General features: G+C 38.9%; 1 protein-coding gene across 2 annotated transcripts in view; it reads right to left on the bottom strand.

The window, feature by feature from the left end:
- Positions 1–20,671, bottom strand: part of GABRB2 (gamma-aminobutyric acid type A receptor subunit beta2) — a 299,227-nt gene extending 278,556 nt beyond the window's left edge. For both annotated transcript variants that reach the window (XM_075856302.1, XM_075856301.1), the window contains exons 1-3: positions 20,246–20,671; positions 20,060–20,151; positions 19,162–19,229 (exon numbers count right to left, since the gene is read on the bottom strand). In XM_075856302.1, the coding sequence (XP_075712417.1) occupies positions 19,162–19,229; positions 20,060–20,151; positions 20,246–20,322 (237 nt within the window). In that variant the 5' untranslated portion in view covers positions 20,323–20,671. The remainder of the gene's footprint in view (positions 1–19,161; positions 19,230–20,059; positions 20,152–20,245) is intronic.
- Positions 20,672–21,439: the final 768 nt, after the last annotated feature.

Raw genomic sequence — 21,439 nt, forward strand, 5'->3', positions numbered from 1 at the left:
AATCTCTGTTTATGTGGCTGCACATCGCTGCTGTGTAAATCAATGGAGATGAGTGTATGACGCTGACTGGTCATTGATTGGTCAGTGTCATACACGTAAACACGCCCAGTTAAAAACACAATACACGCCCAGTTGGACATAACGAAAAAAAACGCCCAATTGTCCATTTCAAAGCTCATTTGCATATATATAAAATAGCTCATAACTTGGCCAAAAATGAACGTTTAAAAAAAAAAAACAAACGTTACTGTTATCTACATTGCAGCGCCGATCACATGCAATAGTAGATAGGGATTTGAGAATCTGGTGACAGAGCCTCTTTAAATTGGAGAGAAGGCTTCAATACCTGTGAATCGCCGCTACTTCCGTGTCGACGATTCACAGTGAGCAAGAAGAAATGAAGGGGAAGCAGCGCTCATACAAGCACTGTGGCCCCTTCAAAACAGCTGATCGGCAGTGGTCCCAAGAGTCGGACCGCGACCGATCAGCTATTGATGGCCATCAATTTTTAGCGTCTTTACAACTCCTTTAATACGAGCATATCTTTATTACCAACACTTGTCGGCTTTTGTCATTTCCTACAATAAGTTGTTAATTTTGTTCTACTGTAAATCTCATCTAATAATGGAGTCCTACAACTCAACTGTTATGTGACGGAGATGACACAGTGTAGGGAGAAACTGGGAATATGTATTTTTTATTGAACTTTAAGTTCTTTAAAATTCCATAGGGATATCAGGATTAACTTCATGCATGTGTGAATAGGCTTTCAACAAGATAATTCATCTTTTCCCATAGTGAGATAGAGCTGGGAAAGGATCCAGGCACATGACAGTGAATACAGGTTACAGCAGAAGCTTTAGCACAAGCCGAGCAACTACCAGGAACAGAAAATATGTATGGAAATAGCCAGCATTACAGTCCAGAGCTACATTCACGTTTCTGTAGGCTTGAGTGTCAGAATGTGTAGGGACGCACTATATTGCCAAGAAGAATGGTTAACCCCTTCCCACCTCAGCCATTTTGTTGGATTTTTAATTAGATTTTTTTCCTCCCTACCTTTAAAAAGCCATAACTTTTTTAATTTTTAGTCAATATAGTCCTATGATGGCTTGATTTTTGCAGGACGGGTTGTAGTTTTCCATGGCACCATTTATTGTACCATATAATGTACTAGGAAACGGAAAAAATATATATGTGGAGTAGAAAATGAAAAAAAAAAAATTGGTTCCTCCATGACAATACCAAATTGATATATGTATATTTTGGAAAAAACTAACTGAAAAATAAAATTTATTTTCTGTCGCCAAATTCTGAGAGCCATAACTTTTTTATTTTTCCGTCAATTAAGCAGCATATTTTTTGCGGGATAGGCTATAGTTTTTAATGGTACCATTTTGGGTATTCCATTTTTTGTGGGAGATGAGATGACCAAAAAACAGCGATTCTGGCGTTTTCTATTTTTTTTTTCCACAGCACACTTCGTGCAGGTTAAATAACGATATATTGTAATAGTTCAGACTTTTCCGAACATTTTTTTTTTAGTGCATGAAAAAAAACTTTTTAACAGATTTTTACTTTTTTTTCTTAGTCGTCCTCCCTCACTTGCACTATATACTGCAATACTAATTTAATGCAGTAAATCATCTTTCTGACAGGCTTCTATTAAGATTGAGATACAGGTGCTTTGTATCCTGTATACAGAGCAGCTGAATATTGCGCTGAATCCTGTATCCGTCAGGTCAGCAGCACTGACGGGTTCAGTGTCAGCGGGTCATGCATGTCTCTGACACACAGGATCGAGCTGTTACCGATCACATCTAAGACGCAGGACCCACTGTCACTGAACCCGTCAGTCCCACTGACCTGACGAATTCATGTCTCAGCACATAATACAGCTACTTTTAATAAAAAGTAATTAGAAAGTTGCACCAAACACACTGATACACGTTTTGATAAAAACGACAAAACAAAAATAGAACATTTTCAAAGGTGTACATACCATACCTCCCAACTTTCACTTTCAAGTATCACAAAGAGGGATAACCGACGTGGCGTGCGAAGTGCGTAATTTTTTTTATTTTAAACCACGCCTTTAATCCCACCCAATCCCCGCTCATACACACTCGGTTCAGCCCAGAGTATCATGCTTCCATAGTGCCTCCCACTCAGTATAATGCCCTCTAGCTGCAACCATACAATATAATGCCCCCATTGCTGCCACCACACAGTATCATGCCCCCATAGATGCACCCATACAGTATAAAGCCAACACAGATGCCCCATACAGTTTATTTAATGCCCACAGATTCTCCTATGAAGCATAATGCCCCCATAGATGCCCCATACAGTATAATTCCCCCAAACAGCTTAATGCCCCCAGAGCTGCCCCCATACAGCATAATGCCCCATACAGTATAATGCCCAATAGCTGCCCTTATACAGTATGCCCCCTTAGCTGCCTCTAGTGCCAGTGCCCACATATAAAGTGTGAGCGCCCTTGCAGATAGTGCCACAGTGTCCCATGTAGATATTGCCCCTGTATAGTGCCACGGTGTCCATGTAGGTAGTGCTACACACCCCTTGAAGATAGTGCCACCCCTTGTAGATAGCGCTACCCACCCCCTCCGTAGATCGCGCCATTCGGACCCCCTCTAGGAGCGGAATCCCCAGCCAGAGCATTGGCAGTGACGTCAAGAGCTTCCCCGAGCACAGCGCTTAAAGTAGTGCAGTGCCCCCGGAGTCCTCGGGGAGCGGAGGAGCTTTCTCTGCTCCTCTGCTCTAAACTAATTCTGAAGCAAGGAGTTGATGGTTCCCTGCTTCAGCATTGGGATCAACTGTATCTGTGTCCTGAGGACGCAGATACAGTTGACAGCGGGACACCGCCCGGAATCCGGGACTGTCCAGCTGAATACGGGACAGTTGGGAGGTATGACATAACCTTTAATGTAATTGAGATTGTGAGTCAGCCTCTTCACTTTATTTGTGGACTGTGCCAAACAGGTTCTCCACAGAGGGGATACAGGGTAGCCCGCTCTATGAACTATCAAGGCGTCACAAATAGGCTTCTACCTGGCTATACACGTTGTGCCTCATGACGTACACACTATCCCTCCATGTTTCACACACTTGAACCCCATTATCCATTTATTTCTGTTGAGGCACTTCACTCATTACTGCCCCCTATATTTCACTTATAGTATTACACTTGCACACACACTATTCATTTATTATTTCTTACTACACATCCCATGCACCACACACACCACTCCCCTCAAGTCTAGTGGGAGTGGCTATTATTATTTAAAGCACCTGCTCACTCTCCTTTATCAGCGTTTCTGACCTGGCTGTGTCCATTTGTAAGTATGGCCTTTTTCTGTGTTTTTACAGAGGGATACAGAAACAACTGTCACTAACTACTGATGAGCAGACATAAATATCATACAGTTGTAATGAAGGAGGTCGCAACTCACCCTCCTGGCGTATAACTGTGTGACAGTTAAGTGTCTTGTCATCAGTTCGTAACATACGTTTTTATATCCACTCTGTGGAGAAGCTATTTGGTACAATCCATTAATCAGGAAGTGAAGAGGCTGACTCTCAATTACATTAACTGCTGTAGATTTTATTAGGTCAGGGTGAGGTCACATGACCTAACTAGAGAGAAGACTTCGGATAGAAAGGAATAACTAAATAACGTAAAACTCGCATGTATATAATAATAGGGAAAAAAAACTGATTACTTTTTTGAGTAATGCAAGGCATTTACTAAGAAACACTACTTTCTATGGAGATGTAGACATACGCTGAATGGAGTTTAAAGGGGTTGATTCATTGTAAGATAAGTCTATTAAAGGGTAACTAAACTTTTAAAAACTTCTAACATGTCATAGTGAAAGTCCAGTATTTGGTGTATGGGCCTATGACATGCCAGAAGTTTTTTGAACGTTTGGTTATCCTTTAAGAGTGCTTTATAGCTTGACTTTTGCCAGAACAAAGTATCTAAAATGCTATTAATGTATTCTACTGATAATCCCTTTATTTATTTTGCCAGTTTCTAAAACTGGTATCTATAGAATTGGAAGGTAATTATTTATTGCTGATAAATTGAGTAGAATATGTAAATAACTCCTTATTTATTATTTAATCAGCTATGAAATAAAAATCTATCTGAATTGGGACTAGTTGTTGACCAATGGATATCACTGCAAATTTTGTTCATAGAAAAGGAAGAAATAATGTAACCCCTTCCCGAAATTTGATGTATGCCTACGTCATAGCCAGGTTGGGGAAGTATAGAGCGGGCTCACGGGCTCCATATATTACAGCCGACACTAGAGGAACTCATAAAAACAAGTAAAAAAACAAGTAAAAATCTGTTAAATAAAGTTTTTTTATGTACAAAAAAAAACTATTAGAAGTTCAAAAAAAAAACTTTTCCCATTTTCCCCCTAAAACATTGTAAAAAAAAATAAATAAATAAACATAATTGATATCGCTGTGTCCGTAAAAGTCTGAACTATTACAGTATATCATTATTTAACCCACACGGTGTCAGCCGTAAAAAAAAAAAAAGAATTCAAATGCCAGAATCACAGATTTTTCGGTCACCCCATTGCCCAAAAAACAACAGCTTATCCCACAAAATATATGCCCTCATGCCACGTAATTGACAGAAAAGTAAAAAAGTTATGACTCAGAATTTTGGCGCCACAAAATAAATTTCCTTTTTCAGTTTTTTCCTTGTAAAAGAAGTAAAATATAGAAAAAAACTATATAAATTTGGTATCGCCGTAATCGTATTGACCTGCAGAACAGAAGTTAACATGTTGTTTTAATTGCACAGTGAATTACGTAAAAATGAATCGCCAAAAACAATAGCTCTTTTTTTTTTATTTTTTACCCCACAAATAATTTGTTCCCCGTTTCCTAGTACATTATATGGTACAATAATTGGTGCCATGAAAACTACAACTTGTCCCGCAAAAATCAACCCCTCAAAGGACTATATTGACAAAAAAAATTAAAAGTTATGGCCTTTGGAATGTGGGGAAGAAATTTTTTTATTGAAATTCTGAAAAATGGCTGCGGCGGGAAGGGGTAAATAATAAACAATAAAAAGGACGCAGTCAGTTTTCCTTTTTTTTATTTTGTTCTTCCCTCCTTGTGTTCCAAGAACCATAACTTTTTCGTTTTTTCTGTCGACATAGCCGTATGAGAGCTTGCTTTTTGCACGTCGACTTGTATTTTCAATGGCACAATTTAATTTACCATATAATGTACTGAGAAACTTTAATAAATTATTTTGTGACGTGGAATGTAAAAAAAAAACAGCAATACCTCCATTGTTTTTTAGATTTTGATTTTACGATGTTCACCGTGCAGTAAAAACAACATATTCACTTTATGCTGCAGGTCAATACAATTTGGCAAAACCAAATTTAGAGATTTTTTTTACGTTTTACTACTACAATTTATTGTGTTGCCAAATTATTAAGCTGTATTGTTATAATTTGGGGCATATATGACTTTTTTTTATCACTTTTTATTCCATTTTTGGGGGAGGCAACGTGACCTCAATACAGCAATTCTGGCATTTTTTTTATCTTTTTATGGGGATCACTGAGTGGGATAAATAAAGTCATATTGTAATCATTACATACATTATATATTCTTAAAAAAATTCTTAAACTAATTTTAAGATGGCAGACCTGGGGCCATCATTGGGCCCCCGCGAGCATGACAACCCATCAGCACCACTCATTGCAAGAGGGGTGATGGGTGACAGAGGGGGCCCCACAGCTTTTTCTATTGGCTTACATGCCATGGTCGTTATTGACCATGGCATCTAAGTTGTCAAACGGCTGGGAATGGAGTAGTCTCTGATTCTATCTGTTAGAGCAGAGTGGTTAATGTATATTCGAAGACACAGAACTTATACTATACAAATACTCTGGTAGCCTAATGATAATTATTTGCAGGTAAGAAATAACATTTCTGACTGCACAACAACCCATGCACATCTACAGCTATGATTTTTTTCGGGTTTTTTTTAACAGTATTCATAATGCCAACATTTTTGTTACATAAAAGTGACAGATTCTACTGTATCGCCCATGAAAGTAGTCATTTGATAATTTTTTATAAAAAAAACAAAAAAACATTCGATTTATTGTTTGTATCTTTATGCTTCTTTGAAATATTATTCAGGATCAATATGGAAATTATGTACCAGTTACAGAAGCTTTTCTTCCGTCAAGTTGGAAATCATAAGCATCATTTTCGGAGCGGCAGAATATGGCGGACGTAAAAATTTTTGTAGTTATTCATAATTTTATATTCATGCACTATGCTCGTTTAAAGCCTTTAGCATGTACTCCAGTTACATAAAAAAGAGGAAGGAATTCAAGCAGAAGGTATTTATGAAATATAAATAAGATCTTTCCCTGTTTCCAGATTAGTTATTATATATGGATTGCATAACATTGCTCAGTTGGTAATTCAACTTAATTATTCAGCAACGATTATAAAACATGTCCTCAAGGTTACAGTGTGTAAAAACAGTGGATTCAACAAAAATTCTAAAATGTTATACAAAGTTGCATACAGAACGTTAATAACAATGGCATATGAATTGGATGCTAGTGTTTACAACTTTGACTTGGCTTAGGTGTCAACAAATACATTGTTCTTCACACTGGTCTATAAAGTCTATTTCCACAGCTAAATTTGTGAAAAAGATGTGTCGTCCATCACTTGAGCCAATAAAATCAAAAGTTTATTTCATTTATCCTAGGAACCTATGACTAAGAACCCTCTGGTTCGAAACGCGTAATCATCCTTCCTAGGATTGTTTTATCTTGTTTTAATGGATGAAAGAAACTTTTGATTTTATTGGATTAATTGCTGGACGACACATTTTTTTCACTATTACTTATGACTTCATCTGCTGCCGACGCAAAGATCATCTGTCCTGAGCACCGAATTGGATTTCAGCGTGGTGTTTCTAAAACACTTAAGGTGCATGGTGAGCGGACCAACATTTTTTCTATTTCTGTTTGTTGAATTTTTCCACAGCTACATGATCTAGATAGAACCGCCATAAAACAAGAGATCTGGGTACATCATGATATTAGGAGCACTGCATTGTGGTAGGATCATGCTATAGGGCAGCACAGTGGCTTAGTGGTTATTTAGCAATGCTGCCTTGCAGCACTGTCATAGTAGGACAGTAGAAGTAGAAGATCCTTTGATGGTCCTAGGCTCTAACAAAGTAATGAGCCCCAAAGGTCTAGCAGACAGCCCCATTTAGGGCTGACTTTGGAGCCAATCACTTGCCATTCTGGAACATGTACATTAGATGTCTGCATCTTGACCTGCGCTACAAAAGAGCACCTGAACTAGAAAATAGCCACCCTTGTACAACAACCCACAGGGACAGCAGCCTACAGGAACAAACCAGACACTCTATACAGCGCCCATATATAACGCAATTAAGGTGAGTGTAACATTGTCCTAAATTGATTAAACCATAAGAGAGTCCCGCTCGTCACTCTTCTTTCTCCCTCATATATTTTGTTGTGTTCAAATCAGCGTAGTCCTTCCGCTGAGGGGTTCCGTCCGAGGTTTCCATCGGGTTAGTCAAACGGTGACAAACGGAAACCTTAGCAAAGCTTCCATCACCATTGAGATCAATGGTGAAGGAAATGAAAGCAAAGGTTTCAGTTTGTCTTTCCATTGAGGGGTTAACCCAATGGAAATCTCAGACGGAAACCCTCAACGGAAGAGCAATGCTGATGTGAACAATCCCTTACTCCCCAAGGATCAGAAAAAGGTATCCGTAGCTCCATTCTTAGCTTTTAGTAAGCTGGAGCACCTAGAACACCAACATCACAGTGCATGTCACATTTGCTAATGAGGTGAGCATAACATTTAATGGTTTTATCTACTCAATTGGAATAAACTCACACGAAAGGAGCACTTTTTGCCATGTTTTTTTCATAACAACACACCCACCAGGCCAGCCAGAAGGTTCAACACACTGTATGATGAGATTGGGTTCCCTTGGACTTTGGCCTGACTCAAATATACTCTGTGACTCTAATACTGTACACCACTGACTAACATAGCCCATTATATGTCCTTGTTTGCCTATAACAAGCTGATAAGTTTGGATTTCTATTTTTTATTTTATTTTTAATCTTATGGAAGAAATGCAGGTCACAAATATAGCAATATAAACAAGTCATATGTTGTTTTACATGCAGAAATATCCACACCCACACACAAATCATATGCACCGATAGATAGATCTACGCCATCCTCAAAAGTTATGAGATGCCATAGTGCTTCCAAGACATTGGAGAAATCAGAGGAGCTGTCACATGACAGCTTATCTATTCTTTATCGGTGGGGAGATCACCATACAGAAGCGCTCCTGCATAGAGGCTCAGCGGTTCCAATGTTGCCTTGCAGCACAGATTCCGACCTAGGGTTTCCTCTGCATTCATTTCTGGACTCCAGTTTCCTCCTATACTACAAAAAAAATGACACGAGAAATAAATTTTCCTGTAAAACCAAACCTAATCAGAAACTATCCTGGAAAAAGCAGATGCCCCTTATAAAGTTGCATTCTTCTAGGGCTTCTAGGGCCAGAGTTAGACATCACTGCCTTAGGCTTTAAGTAGATACTGTAAAAGTATATAATATAAATATCCATTTATTCACCTTTACTAGTTCCTAAGAAGCAGCTCCTGGAAAAAAAAAAAAGCATACACTTTTGTTTTCTAGTTCTTTTTTCTTGGCCTATTCCTGTCAGGAAACTGCAAACAGTTGATTACTTATTTAAGAATAGAATATTGATCATGTATAAGGAACTATCATGGTGTACAACAGATTATATAACCTTCAAATCTATGATCAGCAAACAAAGCACCGTCACACCTATTTCACATGTGTTCACAGAGACAAGTATGTAAGAAAAATATCAAAATGGTCTTGATATTTCAGGATATGCAGCATTGCGACGACCGCATTGAATGTTTGTTACCATAGTAACATGATACTCCGAGAATAGACTAACTATGTCATTGGATTCTACTGCATTATCTAGTAGGATAGACATTGTTTCACATATATTGAATATGTCTTTTACATACATATATATAGATAGATAGATTAGATAGATAGATAGATAGATAGATAGATAGATAGATAGATAGATAGATAGATAGATAGATAGATAGATAGATAGATAGATAGATAGATAGATAGATAGATAGATAGATAGATAGATAGATAGATAGATATAGATAGAGATATACATATCTATATATATATATATAGATATATATATAGATATATACAGTGGAGGAAATAAGTATTTGATCCCTTGCTGATTTTGTAAGTTTGCCCACTGTCAAAGTCATGAACAGTCTAGAATTTTTAGGATAGGTTAATTTTACCAGTGAGAGATAGATTATATTTAAAAAAAAAAAAAGAAAGTCACATAGTCAAAATTCTATATATTTATTTGCATTGTGCACAGAGAAATAAGTATTTGATCCCCTACCAACCATTAAGAGTTCAGCCTCCTCCAGACCAGTTACACGCTCCAAATCAACTTGGTGCCTGCATTAAAGACAGCTGTCTTACATGGTCACCTGTATAAAAGACTCCTGTCCACAGACTCAATGAATCAGTCTGACTCTAACCTCTACAACATGGGCAAGACCAAAGAGCTTTCTAAGGATGTCAGGGACAAGATCATAGACCTGCACAAGGCTGGAATGGGCTACAAAACCATAAGTAAGACGCTGGGTGAGAAGGAGACAACTGTTGGTGCAATAGTAAGAAAATGGAAGACATACAAAATGACTGTCAATCGACATCGATCTGGGGCTCCATGCAAAATCTCACCTCGTGGGGTATCCTTGATCCTGAGGAAGGTGAGAGCTCAGCCGAAAACTACACGGGGGAACTTGTTAATGATCTCAAGGCAGCTGGGACCACAGTCACCAAGAAAACCATTGGTAACACATTACGCTGTAATGGATAAAAATCCTGCAGTGCCCGCAAGGTCCCCCTGCTCCAGAAGGCACATGTACAGGCCCGTCTGAAGTTTGCAAATGAACATCTGGATGATTCTGAGAGTGATTGGGAGAAGGTGCTGTGGTCAGATAAGACTAAAATGGAGCTTTTTGGCATTAACTCAACTCGCCGTTTTTGGAGGAAGAGAAATGCTGCCTATGACCCAAAGAACACCGTCCCCACTGTCAAGCATGGAGGTGGAAACATTATGTTTTGGGGGTGTTTCTCTGCTAAGGGCACAGGACTACTTCACCGCATCAATGGGAGAATGGATGGAGCCATGTACCGTCAAATCCTGAGTGACAACCTCCTTCCCTCCACCAGGACATTAAAAATGGCTAGTGGCTGGGTCTTCCAGCACGACAATGACCCGAAACATACAGCCAAGGCAACAAAGGAGCGGCTCAAAAAGAAGCACATTAAGGTCATGGAGTGGCCTAGCCAATCTCCAGACCTTAATCCCATCAAAAACTTATGGAGGGAGCTGAAGATCCGAGTTGCCAAGCGACAGCCTCGAAATCTTAATGCTTTACAGATGATCTGCAAAGAGGAGTTGGCAAAATTCCATCTAACATGTGTGCAAACCTCATCATCAACTCCAAAAATGTCTGACTGCTGTGCTTGCCAACAAGGGTTTTGCCACCAAGTATTAAGTCTTGTTTGCCAAAGGGATCAAATACTTATTTCTCTGTGCACAATGCAAATAAATATACAGGGTGGGCCATTTATATGGATGCACCTAAATAAAATGGGAATGGTTGGTGATATTAACTTCCTGTTTGTGGCACATTAGTATATGGGAGGGGGGAAACTTTTCAAGCTGGGTGTTGACCATGGCAGCCATTTTGAAGTTGGCCATTTTGTATCCAACTTTAGTTTTTTCAATGGGAAGAGTGTCATGTGACACATCAAACTTATCGAGAATTTCACAAGAAAAACAATGGTGTGCTTGGTTTTAACATTACTTTATTCTTTCATGATTTATTTACACGTTTATGAAGAAATGCTAGGACAGGCTTCCAGTATCCGTAGTTTCAGTTGCTGCACATCTCGTATCTTCACATCATAGACAATTGCCTTCAGATGACCCCAAAGATAAAAGTCTAAGGGGGTCAGATCGGGAGGCATTTCTTCTGCGGTGTTGCTATCAGTGTGTGAAGAGTGGGAGAAGAGGGTTGCATTGACAATCCAACACAATGGGCAGCACTTTGAACACATTTTATAAGTGGTCAGAAACTTGTAAATAACTCATGAAAGAATAAAGTAACGTTAAAACCAAGCACACCATTGTTTTTCTTGTGAAATTCTCGATAAGTTTGATGTATCACATGACCCTCTTCCCATTGAAAAAACTAAAGTTGGATACAAAATGGCCGACTTCAAAATGGTCAACACCCAGCTTGAAAAGTTTCCCCCCTCCCATATACTAATGTGCCACAAACAGGAAGTTAATATCACCAACCATTCCCATTTTATTTAGGTGTGTCCATATAAATGGCCCACCCTGTAGTACACAATTAAATTTCATTGACATTTTAAAAGTAATGAAATGTAATATGCAAATTAAAAAGTAAACAAACTGGTTAAAAAGTAGATCACATACCCAACATCTCAACCTACTTGATATGATACTAATCCATTATAAATAACCTAAATGAACCCTCTGTGTACTGCTGACAAATACCAAAAGAACAATATTTCGCAAGATTGGTTTTGGGATGGGGACAGTGTTGGACTTGGGCTCCTTGGCCCACCGGTGGGTATGACTCTGATAACCTCCATGTCAACCGTAACTACATTGAAAAGGTTGTTGTTGTTATTATTGCACACACAGTACATAGAATGAGTAAAGTCTAATGGTTATTTATGAATCAACAAATAAGAAATAAACCCTAGCGCCAAAGGATTGACATTATTGTGTCAGAGGCTGGCCCGCCGGAGGATCCTCTGTTGCTCTGGTGGGCCAGTCTTTCCACCACTACTCTACCCACCTTATGCTAGCTGTATTAATCTATAGGGATATTCAATGTTTGGTCCAGGAGGCCAATGCTACTTCAGCATCTGCCTGCTTGTCAGTGAAATATTTACCGGTGGAAGTAAAACAACAAAAAAAACAAAGCATCTCTTCCCTGATCTTGTATATGTTGCATATTGAGTTTTCTTAAACTGGTGAGTGGTACTGTTAGCATCCGGCCCTTCTAGTCAATGGTCTAAAACGTTCATTACCTGGTTGTCATTCGAAAATCTAATCTCTGTTAGTACTATGTGGTCTTTGCAACCTCTAGAAGTCTTGTGAGCTCAATATCGTTTTATGAACTTTAGTCTTTCTAATTCTTGATGTCTATTTTTTTTTATTGCAGCTAGGAATAGTTCCAAATAAACAGGATCTGTGTGAAATAAATAGCTGGCAGTGGAGCAAAAAGTGATCTCTACACTGACAACACATATTGCATGACCTAATGGGCCGGGCTGAATCTGAATCCCATTGTCTATATGGGACCGAAGAGTCTTCATAGTAAAACTGTAGTTTTAAACTATAGTAACAAATCCTAGGTAAAGGGCAAAAATGATGAATAAATGTAACATATCCCCAATGATGCTGCCTAGATGAACGGAAAGTTAGTTCCTAGACCTACCTACATAGTAAATATTTGCCACATTGCCAATAAAGGTTTTTTTCTTACATGCAATGCTGTAAAATAGGAAAGATAACCATTTAATGATTCTCTCAATGATTGCTACAGCCTAATTAAATAAAAATATTAAAGGGTTTAGCCGCGTTATAGAAAATAAATCTCAAAAGGAAATAAACTGTAAATTATGCTTGTGACATCATCACTTATCTTGATATCATCCTCCCGTTGTGCAAATAAAGGCCCTAAGCTGTCCATGCCCGTGCTGCGTAAACAATCGTAAAATTGTAAAAAGATATTTCATATGATTAATATGCATAGTACTACATACGTCATTATCATTTCTGAAGCAGTTAAAGAGGACCTGTCACTAGGTCATATATGTTGAACATGTTAATGACCTGAATAGTGTTGTCTTCCTGATACCAGCGCTGTTCCTTTTATTTCCCTGGACCCCCTCCTTCCAGCGATATGGCCCACTGTTGTGTTGGCTCTCTATATGCTACTTTGCTGTAGTTAAAGAGAACCTTTCACCTGCCCATACATGTGCAGCTGAGTGCAGCATGTAATAGGCAGGGCTTCACAAACCCTGGGGCACTTTAAACATTTTTCCTATCCTCCTGCGTTATTTAGATATCTGTGCCGTTATATTTGGATATTTAAACAACCCCCTGAACTGTGAATGGGGCATGTAATTGGCATGGGGACGTGTAACATTGCTGTGACACTGTCCAATCAGCTTCCAACAGTGTCACAGCAAGATCTGGAGAGAGGAGAGCGTGCACGCGCACGCTCTCACTCTAGAGTTCTCGGCAGACAAGGTGAACAAGACTGTGTGATCTCTGGCGAGAGATCACACTGTCTTATCCTTGTCTGCCGAGAGCTGAAAAATGAGTGAGAGCAGGCGCGCTCTGATGCCGCTACCGTAGATACTCCCGCCACCATGGAACAGAAGAAGGAGAATTCACATCCTTCTTCTCCTCTTCTGCTCCTCTCTCCAGCTCTTGCTGTGACACTGTCCGTAGCTGATTGGACAGTGTCACAGCGATGTTACACGCCCCCTTGCCAATTACATGCCCCATTGACAGTTCATGGGGTTATTTCAATATTGTGTGCCAAATATAAAAGTACCGATATCTAAATAACGGAAAAAAAATTATAGTGAGACAGGGTTTGTACAGCCCTGCCCATTACATGATGCACTCAGCTACACATGTATGGGCAGTTGAAAGGTTCTCTTTAACCAACTGGGAGAGAAATACCCTCAAGCTGCCTCGTGCCGATTGGTCAACATTAGAGGCAGGGACGCTAGCTCCACCCCTTTGACTAACTACACAAATTCGCATATAGGGAGCCAACACAACAGTGGGCCATATTTCTGAAACAAGGGGGTCCAGAAAAAAAATAAAAACAGTGCTGGAATCAGGGAGACAGCGCTATTTAGGTCAGTAAACCAGTTCAACTTATATGACCAAGTGACAGGTCTTCTTTAAGCCTTCCGTGACATTTTAGCCCAAAAATATAAATACCTTGAATACTGTTCTACTAAGGCCTAAAACAAAAATGTGTGGTATTCTCCATCTATAGTTTGCAGAATGTAATCCCACTAACAGCTGCCACCTAGACATATATGAAATGCTGGTCAGATGAATATGGACTTATTTTCACCCTGGAATTATGGCAACACATTTGGAACAATGTTATTAAGATTTTTATGCAAACTGTAACCAAAGAGAACTTTTAAAAGATTCTTCTAGGATAGTATTGTACCAATGACTGACGGCCGCCATTTATCTGCATGTATACATAATATTCGCCAGTGACTGGTGAGATTGGTGGGGAAAGCTGGGGGGAGCGGTCCAATTATGAATACAATGGTCTCATGACTAGGAGTTCTCTGTATTCTTTGTTAGGCCCAGTTCACACAGAGTTTTTTGGTGCTGATTTTGGCAGCTTGCGGGAAAAAAAAAGTGGCTTGTCCTTTCTTGCTGCGGTTTCTACCTCTGACCTACCATTGAAATCAACGTGAGGCAGAAAAAATCTGCGACGCTCGTTTTTTTTTGCAGGCAGAAAAAATCTCAGTGTAAACAGGGCCTTAGGCTTTATTAGCAAAACGTCACGAAACTAAGGCTAAGGTCACATAATATTTTACAGGTTGTAAAATACAAGACTGGTTTCAATAGAAATCAGCCTTTGAAATCCAGGCGTTTACCAGCATATTTTCACAGCATTTTTCAATCGTATTTGAAGCGTGTTTTGAGCGTTCTTTTTAAAGAGTCAATGGGAAAGACTTCAATAGGAAAAATCAGCTCATAAAATGCTTCAAGTAGTGACACTGCACTACTTTTGTTCGAAGCGTCTTTTTATGTGCCATTTTTTAATTCACCAGTGTAAAAAATTTATAATTTACCATCAGTTTTCCTTCCCGACTCCAATATGGCAATCAGAATAAATCCATGGATCAATGGCCCATCTACCGTAATCTAGCACCCATAACTTATAATATTTTTGCTTTCAAGAAAGGCATCCAGGCCCCTTTTCACACTTTAAGGCCCCATGCACACGGCTGTGCCCGTAATCACGGGCCTTGATTACGGGCATGGCCGGCCGCCAACAGCCGACCACATTCTCGGCCCGTGCTTCTATACTTTGTCCTATATTTTGCGGTACACCCGGACAAATTCCCGTAAATAAACGGGAAGGTGTTCGTGGACAATAGAAATGAATGGGTCCGTAATTGCGGACCGTATTTGCGGTCTGCAATTACGGACGATTTTTACGGCCGTGTGCCTGGGGCCTTACTGAATTCACCATGACAAAGTCCTCTGGCAGAGAGTTCCATCGTCTTACTGATCTTACAGTAAAGAAACCCCCTTTTATATTGGTGGAGAAACCTTCTTTCCACTAGACTCAACTCAATTTTGATAATATTTCTGGCTACTGCAGTCCCTCTATTCTATTTATTACTTCAGTTGCCCACCTATGAACTTGCTGAAGCTCTACTATGTTGACTTGTGCCTAAAACTGTTCACAATATTATATATGCGGTCGGACCAGTAATTTATAAAGTGGTAGAACTATGTTCTCGTCATGCCCATCATGCACCCCATTATCTTATTTTGCTTGGCCGCAGCTGCCTGATACTGGCTGTTACAGTTACGTTTACTGTCAACTAATATTCCTAAGGCCTTTTTCATGTAAGTTTTACCCAAAGGTTTCCCATTAAGTAGATACTGTTGGCATGCATTCCCGTCCCAAGTGCATAACCTATTAGTGTTATACCTCATTTCCCACTTCTCTGCCCAAGCTTCCAACTATCCAAATCCATTTGTAACATAATACTGTCCTCCTTTGTGCTACTTACTTTACACTGTATAATTACAATTATAATTTACTACATGGGCATTTGGATGGGTCATGTGGGTGCCCATTAAGGACCTCGTTCCTTTATAAGCTAGAGCAGAAAGCCAGAAGAAAGAGTGTCTTCCGCTCTAAAGGACTCAGTGCAGTGTATTAAATGGTTGCTCATTCATTGGAATAGCGCCATGTAAGGCCCCATGCACACGATCGTGCCTGTAATCAAAGTCCAAGATTACGGGCGCATTTGCGGGCCGTGTTTCCATATAAAGTATGGGTGCACGGTCCGTAAAAAGGAAAAGATAGGAGATGTCCTATCTGCTGCTGAGCCTTTCTACAGCACAGAGACCTTCCCGTAAATATACGGGAAGGTGCCCGTCGGCCATAGAAATTAATGGGTCCGTAATTTACGGACAAAATCTATGGTCATGTGCAGGGGACCTAATACTACATTTATACTGCAGAGGAAATATATGGCTGACAAAATCTTCCCCTGGTAATGCCAGCTGATTGTAGTTGCATTCTGAACAACCCATATGTTTGTTTCAATTACCAGTATCAAATAAATTCTAAAAAGAGTATGATCTAACTCTATTTTTTGATCGTCAGTGATCACAGGACATTCCCAGATATTTCCATTGCAATAAATAATAAAGGAAATAATTTTTGCATGTGCTTGCTTGGGTGGTTTCCTGGCCACAGGCACTGCCTCCAGCGGGTGACATCGCTAGATCTCCATGCTCCTATGGATTTCCGGTGGTGTCACTTACTATAGTACAGAAGGGGTGCTGGTGCATATTCTACACCCTGCACTTCAAACACAATATGGTTAGTGCTGAAGAATGAAGTATTAGGTAAGCCCCTTTTTTTTAAATGCTGCACTTTGAAAGAATGAAGGGCAAACCATCGTGGGAGACATTGTTTACCAATGGTTTTCTACAATTATGTGCAGCGATATGGTTTGTTTGGCAACAATTGTTATGTTTAGTGGGTATTTCTGTTTTAGCACCGGAATGAAATCTCCAGGAAAGAACAAATGACATCACATGATCTGTGAAATCTCCAGGAAATCAATCAGAAATTGTTATCATGCATGAAAACACATTAGAGAACATTTGTTAATCACATGTGCGCTATAAGAGGAAGGAAATTGAGTGTTCCGAATATAATAAAATATCACATAAAAGTATCTTAAATACAACACATTATAATCATTATCAAAACAAGGGAACATATATGAAGCAAAATACAATACAAAATATTTAATGCAATGCCAACTACAGGGGAAATTGATGTCAGGACTTAGTCTGTACAGTATCTATCTATCTATCTATCTCTCTCTCTATCTTTCATCTATCTATCTCTCTCATATCTATCTATCTATCTATCTATCTTATCTATCTATCTATTATCTATCTATTATCTATCTATATATCTATCTATCATCTATATATTATCGATGTATCTATCTATCTATCTATCTATCTATCTATCTATCTATCTATCTATCTATCTCATATCTATCTATCTATCTATCTATCTATCTATCTATCTATCTATCTATCTATCTATCTATCTATCTATCTATCTATCTATCTATCTATCTATCTATCTATCTATCTCATATCTATCTATCTCATATCTATCTAGCTATCTATCTATCTGATATCTATCTATCTATCTATCTATCTATCTATCTATCTATCTATCTATCTATCTATCTATCTAACATCTATCTATCTATCTATCTATCTATCTATCTATCTATCTATCTATCTATCTATCTATCTATCTATCTGATATCTATCTAACATCTATCTATCTATCTATCTATCTATCTATCTATCTATCTATCTATCTATCTATCTATCTATCTATCTATCTATCTATCTATCTATCTATCTATCTGATATCTATCTATCTATCTATCTATCTATCTATCTATCATCTATCTATCTCTTTTTGAACTTATGCATGTAAATATATATGTCCAACCTTAATGAGAATTTCTATGTAATCCATTTTTTGTGTAGGAGACATAGCACATGAATGTATAGATAGGGGAAAACGGTATTCTTGTTCAGCAATTAAGAGGTTAAATGATAAATCATACTGCACACTGAGATTAGTACCTATGTGATATACAATAGCGATTATTCTTCACTCAAATGTAAAATGGTGCTCCTCAATCTGTAACTTAGATATTGCACAACTGCCTGTAGTTACCCAAAGTAAGGCTAAAAAAATAGAGTAACAGTTTTTATATTAAACATTCAATAAAGAACTTTATAAAGTCTAAAAAAAAATATATAAAGTTTCCCCGGAATTTTCACAAGAGAAATTGTCACGCTGCAGATTAGGAATCCGCACCGCAGGCCAGTTCATGCATTACTTTTCTGCGAAATGTTTCCGCAGCGTGTGGATAGGATTTGTTTGAAGCTCATGTAATTTCCCGCTACTGTAACACGTTGCGGAATTTCCGCACGGAAATTCCGTACGGAAATTCTGCAGTATTTAGGATACGTGTGAATTTAGGGACATGGATTGAAAGCTAATTTGTCTACGATCTGCAGTGGAACACATGTGTCAGCAGGGGATGCTGTTGCATGAAGTCAGCAAGTCAAAAGCTGCTTCTTGAATTTCAACTAAGTGGTCACAAGCTACAATACACTGAACGTAACTGTCGGAGATGAGCAAATCGTTAGAAAATTCTCCAGGAGGTGAATCAGCCCGATCCACTGCCAATCTCAAACCTGGCAGATCGATCCCCCCCATCTCTGGTGACTATATTATATGACTGTCAATATGAGCTCAGATAAACTTTGATGAATTAATATATTACATAAAAATAAGCCAGTGCAGTCATGACGTCCCCTGCTGTCCAAAGGGACATTGATATGTATTAGGAAAGCTTTAGTCAGCTGTACTCAACACTGTTCCAATACACCATATTTGACATCTGTATCCGGAACAATTCCAGAAATAGGGGACAACTATATTGGTCACAGATGATTCACTCAAATATTCCCATCCCAAAAAAGCACTTCTACCCTCCTTCCCATAGATATAAAAAATGACTTACCATGTTGACTTCTGACACCATGTCTATACTAGCGATATCTATGTTCATGCCGACGGCCACAGGAGGACCTGTAAGCCAACAGTAAGGTCCACAGTGAGAACTCTAAGAACTTAACTCCTTCATGTCTGCCAAAGCTATTGATTAAGGAATGTGCCACTGCCGCTCACTCTATCTTATGGGCATGCAAACCTCTATTTGGACATTAAGAATTAAAATACACAAATAGTTATATAAAACAATATATATATGTAAATATATAAATATATATATATATATTTATATATTTATTTATGTATATATATATATATATATATATATATATATATTTATAAATATATATATTTATATATTTATTTATGTATATATATATATATATATATATTTATAAATATATATTTTTATATATTTATTTATTTATGTTTGTATATGTTTATATATATTTATTTATTTTACTTTATGGCATTCATATTGACAATTTAGTCCATTTGCTTACACTCTATTTATGGCCATATTACGGCTGCATTGAAACTCCTGCAAAGTACAGGCTGATATAATAATATTACAATGCTGTATTAACACTAATGCATGTGTCTCAGTGCTGGAAGCTGGAGGCAATGTCTATAGTTAGCAGGCTGGTCTAGGCAATCTAGGCAGTTTAGTTATGATTAGATGTTATGATCTGATGAAATATTAATAACAATATACAATGCATTGGACATCCTTCCATTGAGATAAGAAGGATGATATAGTGTATATAGAATATATATAGAATACCAGTGCGGTGGATGGGAATGATTCAAGTTTGCTTCACTTGGATGTATAAATCAGCATTATCATTGCACCTGCACCAAAAATTCAGAATAAAAACTATGACAGCAGCTTCATTCCGGCAATTTACCTCCAAAATCTGGCCTCAGACGGATGTCATAGCCTTTCAGGAGTCTATCAACGGTCTCCTTAACCAGTGACATATTGCTGGGATCATTGGCACTAAAACAGGGTAAACACAAAACAATATACATGTCATCCCAGTAACACGATGCTCCATTTAAAGTGAATGCCCCCCAGAGCTGAAATCACTTACCTCTGTGCACAGACCATTGCAATTATAACTTGGAGTGACCAGATCCCGACGTAACCTTTTCTCTTGATTCTCCACATCCCTTTAGCTTTTTGATATGATTTAGGTGAAGAGCAGAAGGCATCCAACTTATTGTGACCAGTGCAGTAATTCTGAAGTGCCGCGCATGCGCATAGCTCAGTACAACATCAAAAAGGAGCAGTGCTCGCTTGCTACAGACATACGAGCAAACAATGGAAGGGACAGGGGGGACAAGTCCCCCCTCCCCAACTTTTAGGCAACCTAGTTACCTCCTCCCACCCCGGCTAAATGACTCGTGCAGCTCGGTGGTCGCGGGATTTAGAGCGGGAGTCACTTCTTGCCTGCGTGGTCTGTTCTGAGTGCAGGCGGCAGCTACTTGTCTGGATATCGCTGCTGCTGCTGACACTGAGGCTGATGTGGGAGTGGAGGAGGGGGGGGTGGGAAATGAACACTGCATCTACGGACCCAGCTATGCAAGCTGCCTTCAATCCTGCCAGTCCCTGGCAGCTTAACTGGCATGTGGTGCACCCAGCAGTATACAGATATTACGACGGACAAATGTCATCCCCCCCACCCGACCTTACTGATATGTTTATGGACGACAAACCTCTATTTCCAAATAGTCGGATCCAAACTCTGCTAAACTTGATATTTACATTTTATTTTCTGTACGTCTAGATTGTGATTCTCTCATTTGGGGGGGTTCATTGGCATTTTGAACCCTTTCTTTCCATTTAAAGTAGCAAAAAATGACTATCTCAATATGACGGGTTACGGCACTTGTTTAACAGTAAAACGTGGGGATGGCAAGTTCTTTTTTTTGTCCTCATTTACTTTTGAGATAAAATAATTTTATTTCAATATTACCAGAGCACGTCTAATTTTCTATATGGTACAATGTGGTTCCCGAGCGTCGGTCTCTGGGACAGTCGCTGCAGGATGAAGGAAAAGATAGTGGGGAGGGGAGGGGGCTGACATGCATCTGCCAAAGTCATAGGATACAGAAATAGGGCCTAATGCAAGTGTCCATACAGGTCTCCCCTGAAGCTGTGGTCCTAAACAGGTGCTTATGGATCTATAAATGGATCCTGCTTATGTGGAAGAGACATACTAGTATACACTGGCACCTACCACAAACTTGACCATCTTGCTGCCCTCATCTCAAAGATCAGAGCA

The sequence above is a fragment of the Rhinoderma darwinii genome, chromosome 3 (genome assembly GCF_050947455.1).
Source record: "Rhinoderma darwinii isolate aRhiDar2 chromosome 3, aRhiDar2.hap1, whole genome shotgun sequence".
NCBI lineage: Eukaryota > Metazoa > Chordata > Amphibia > Anura > Rhinodermatidae > Rhinoderma > Rhinoderma darwinii.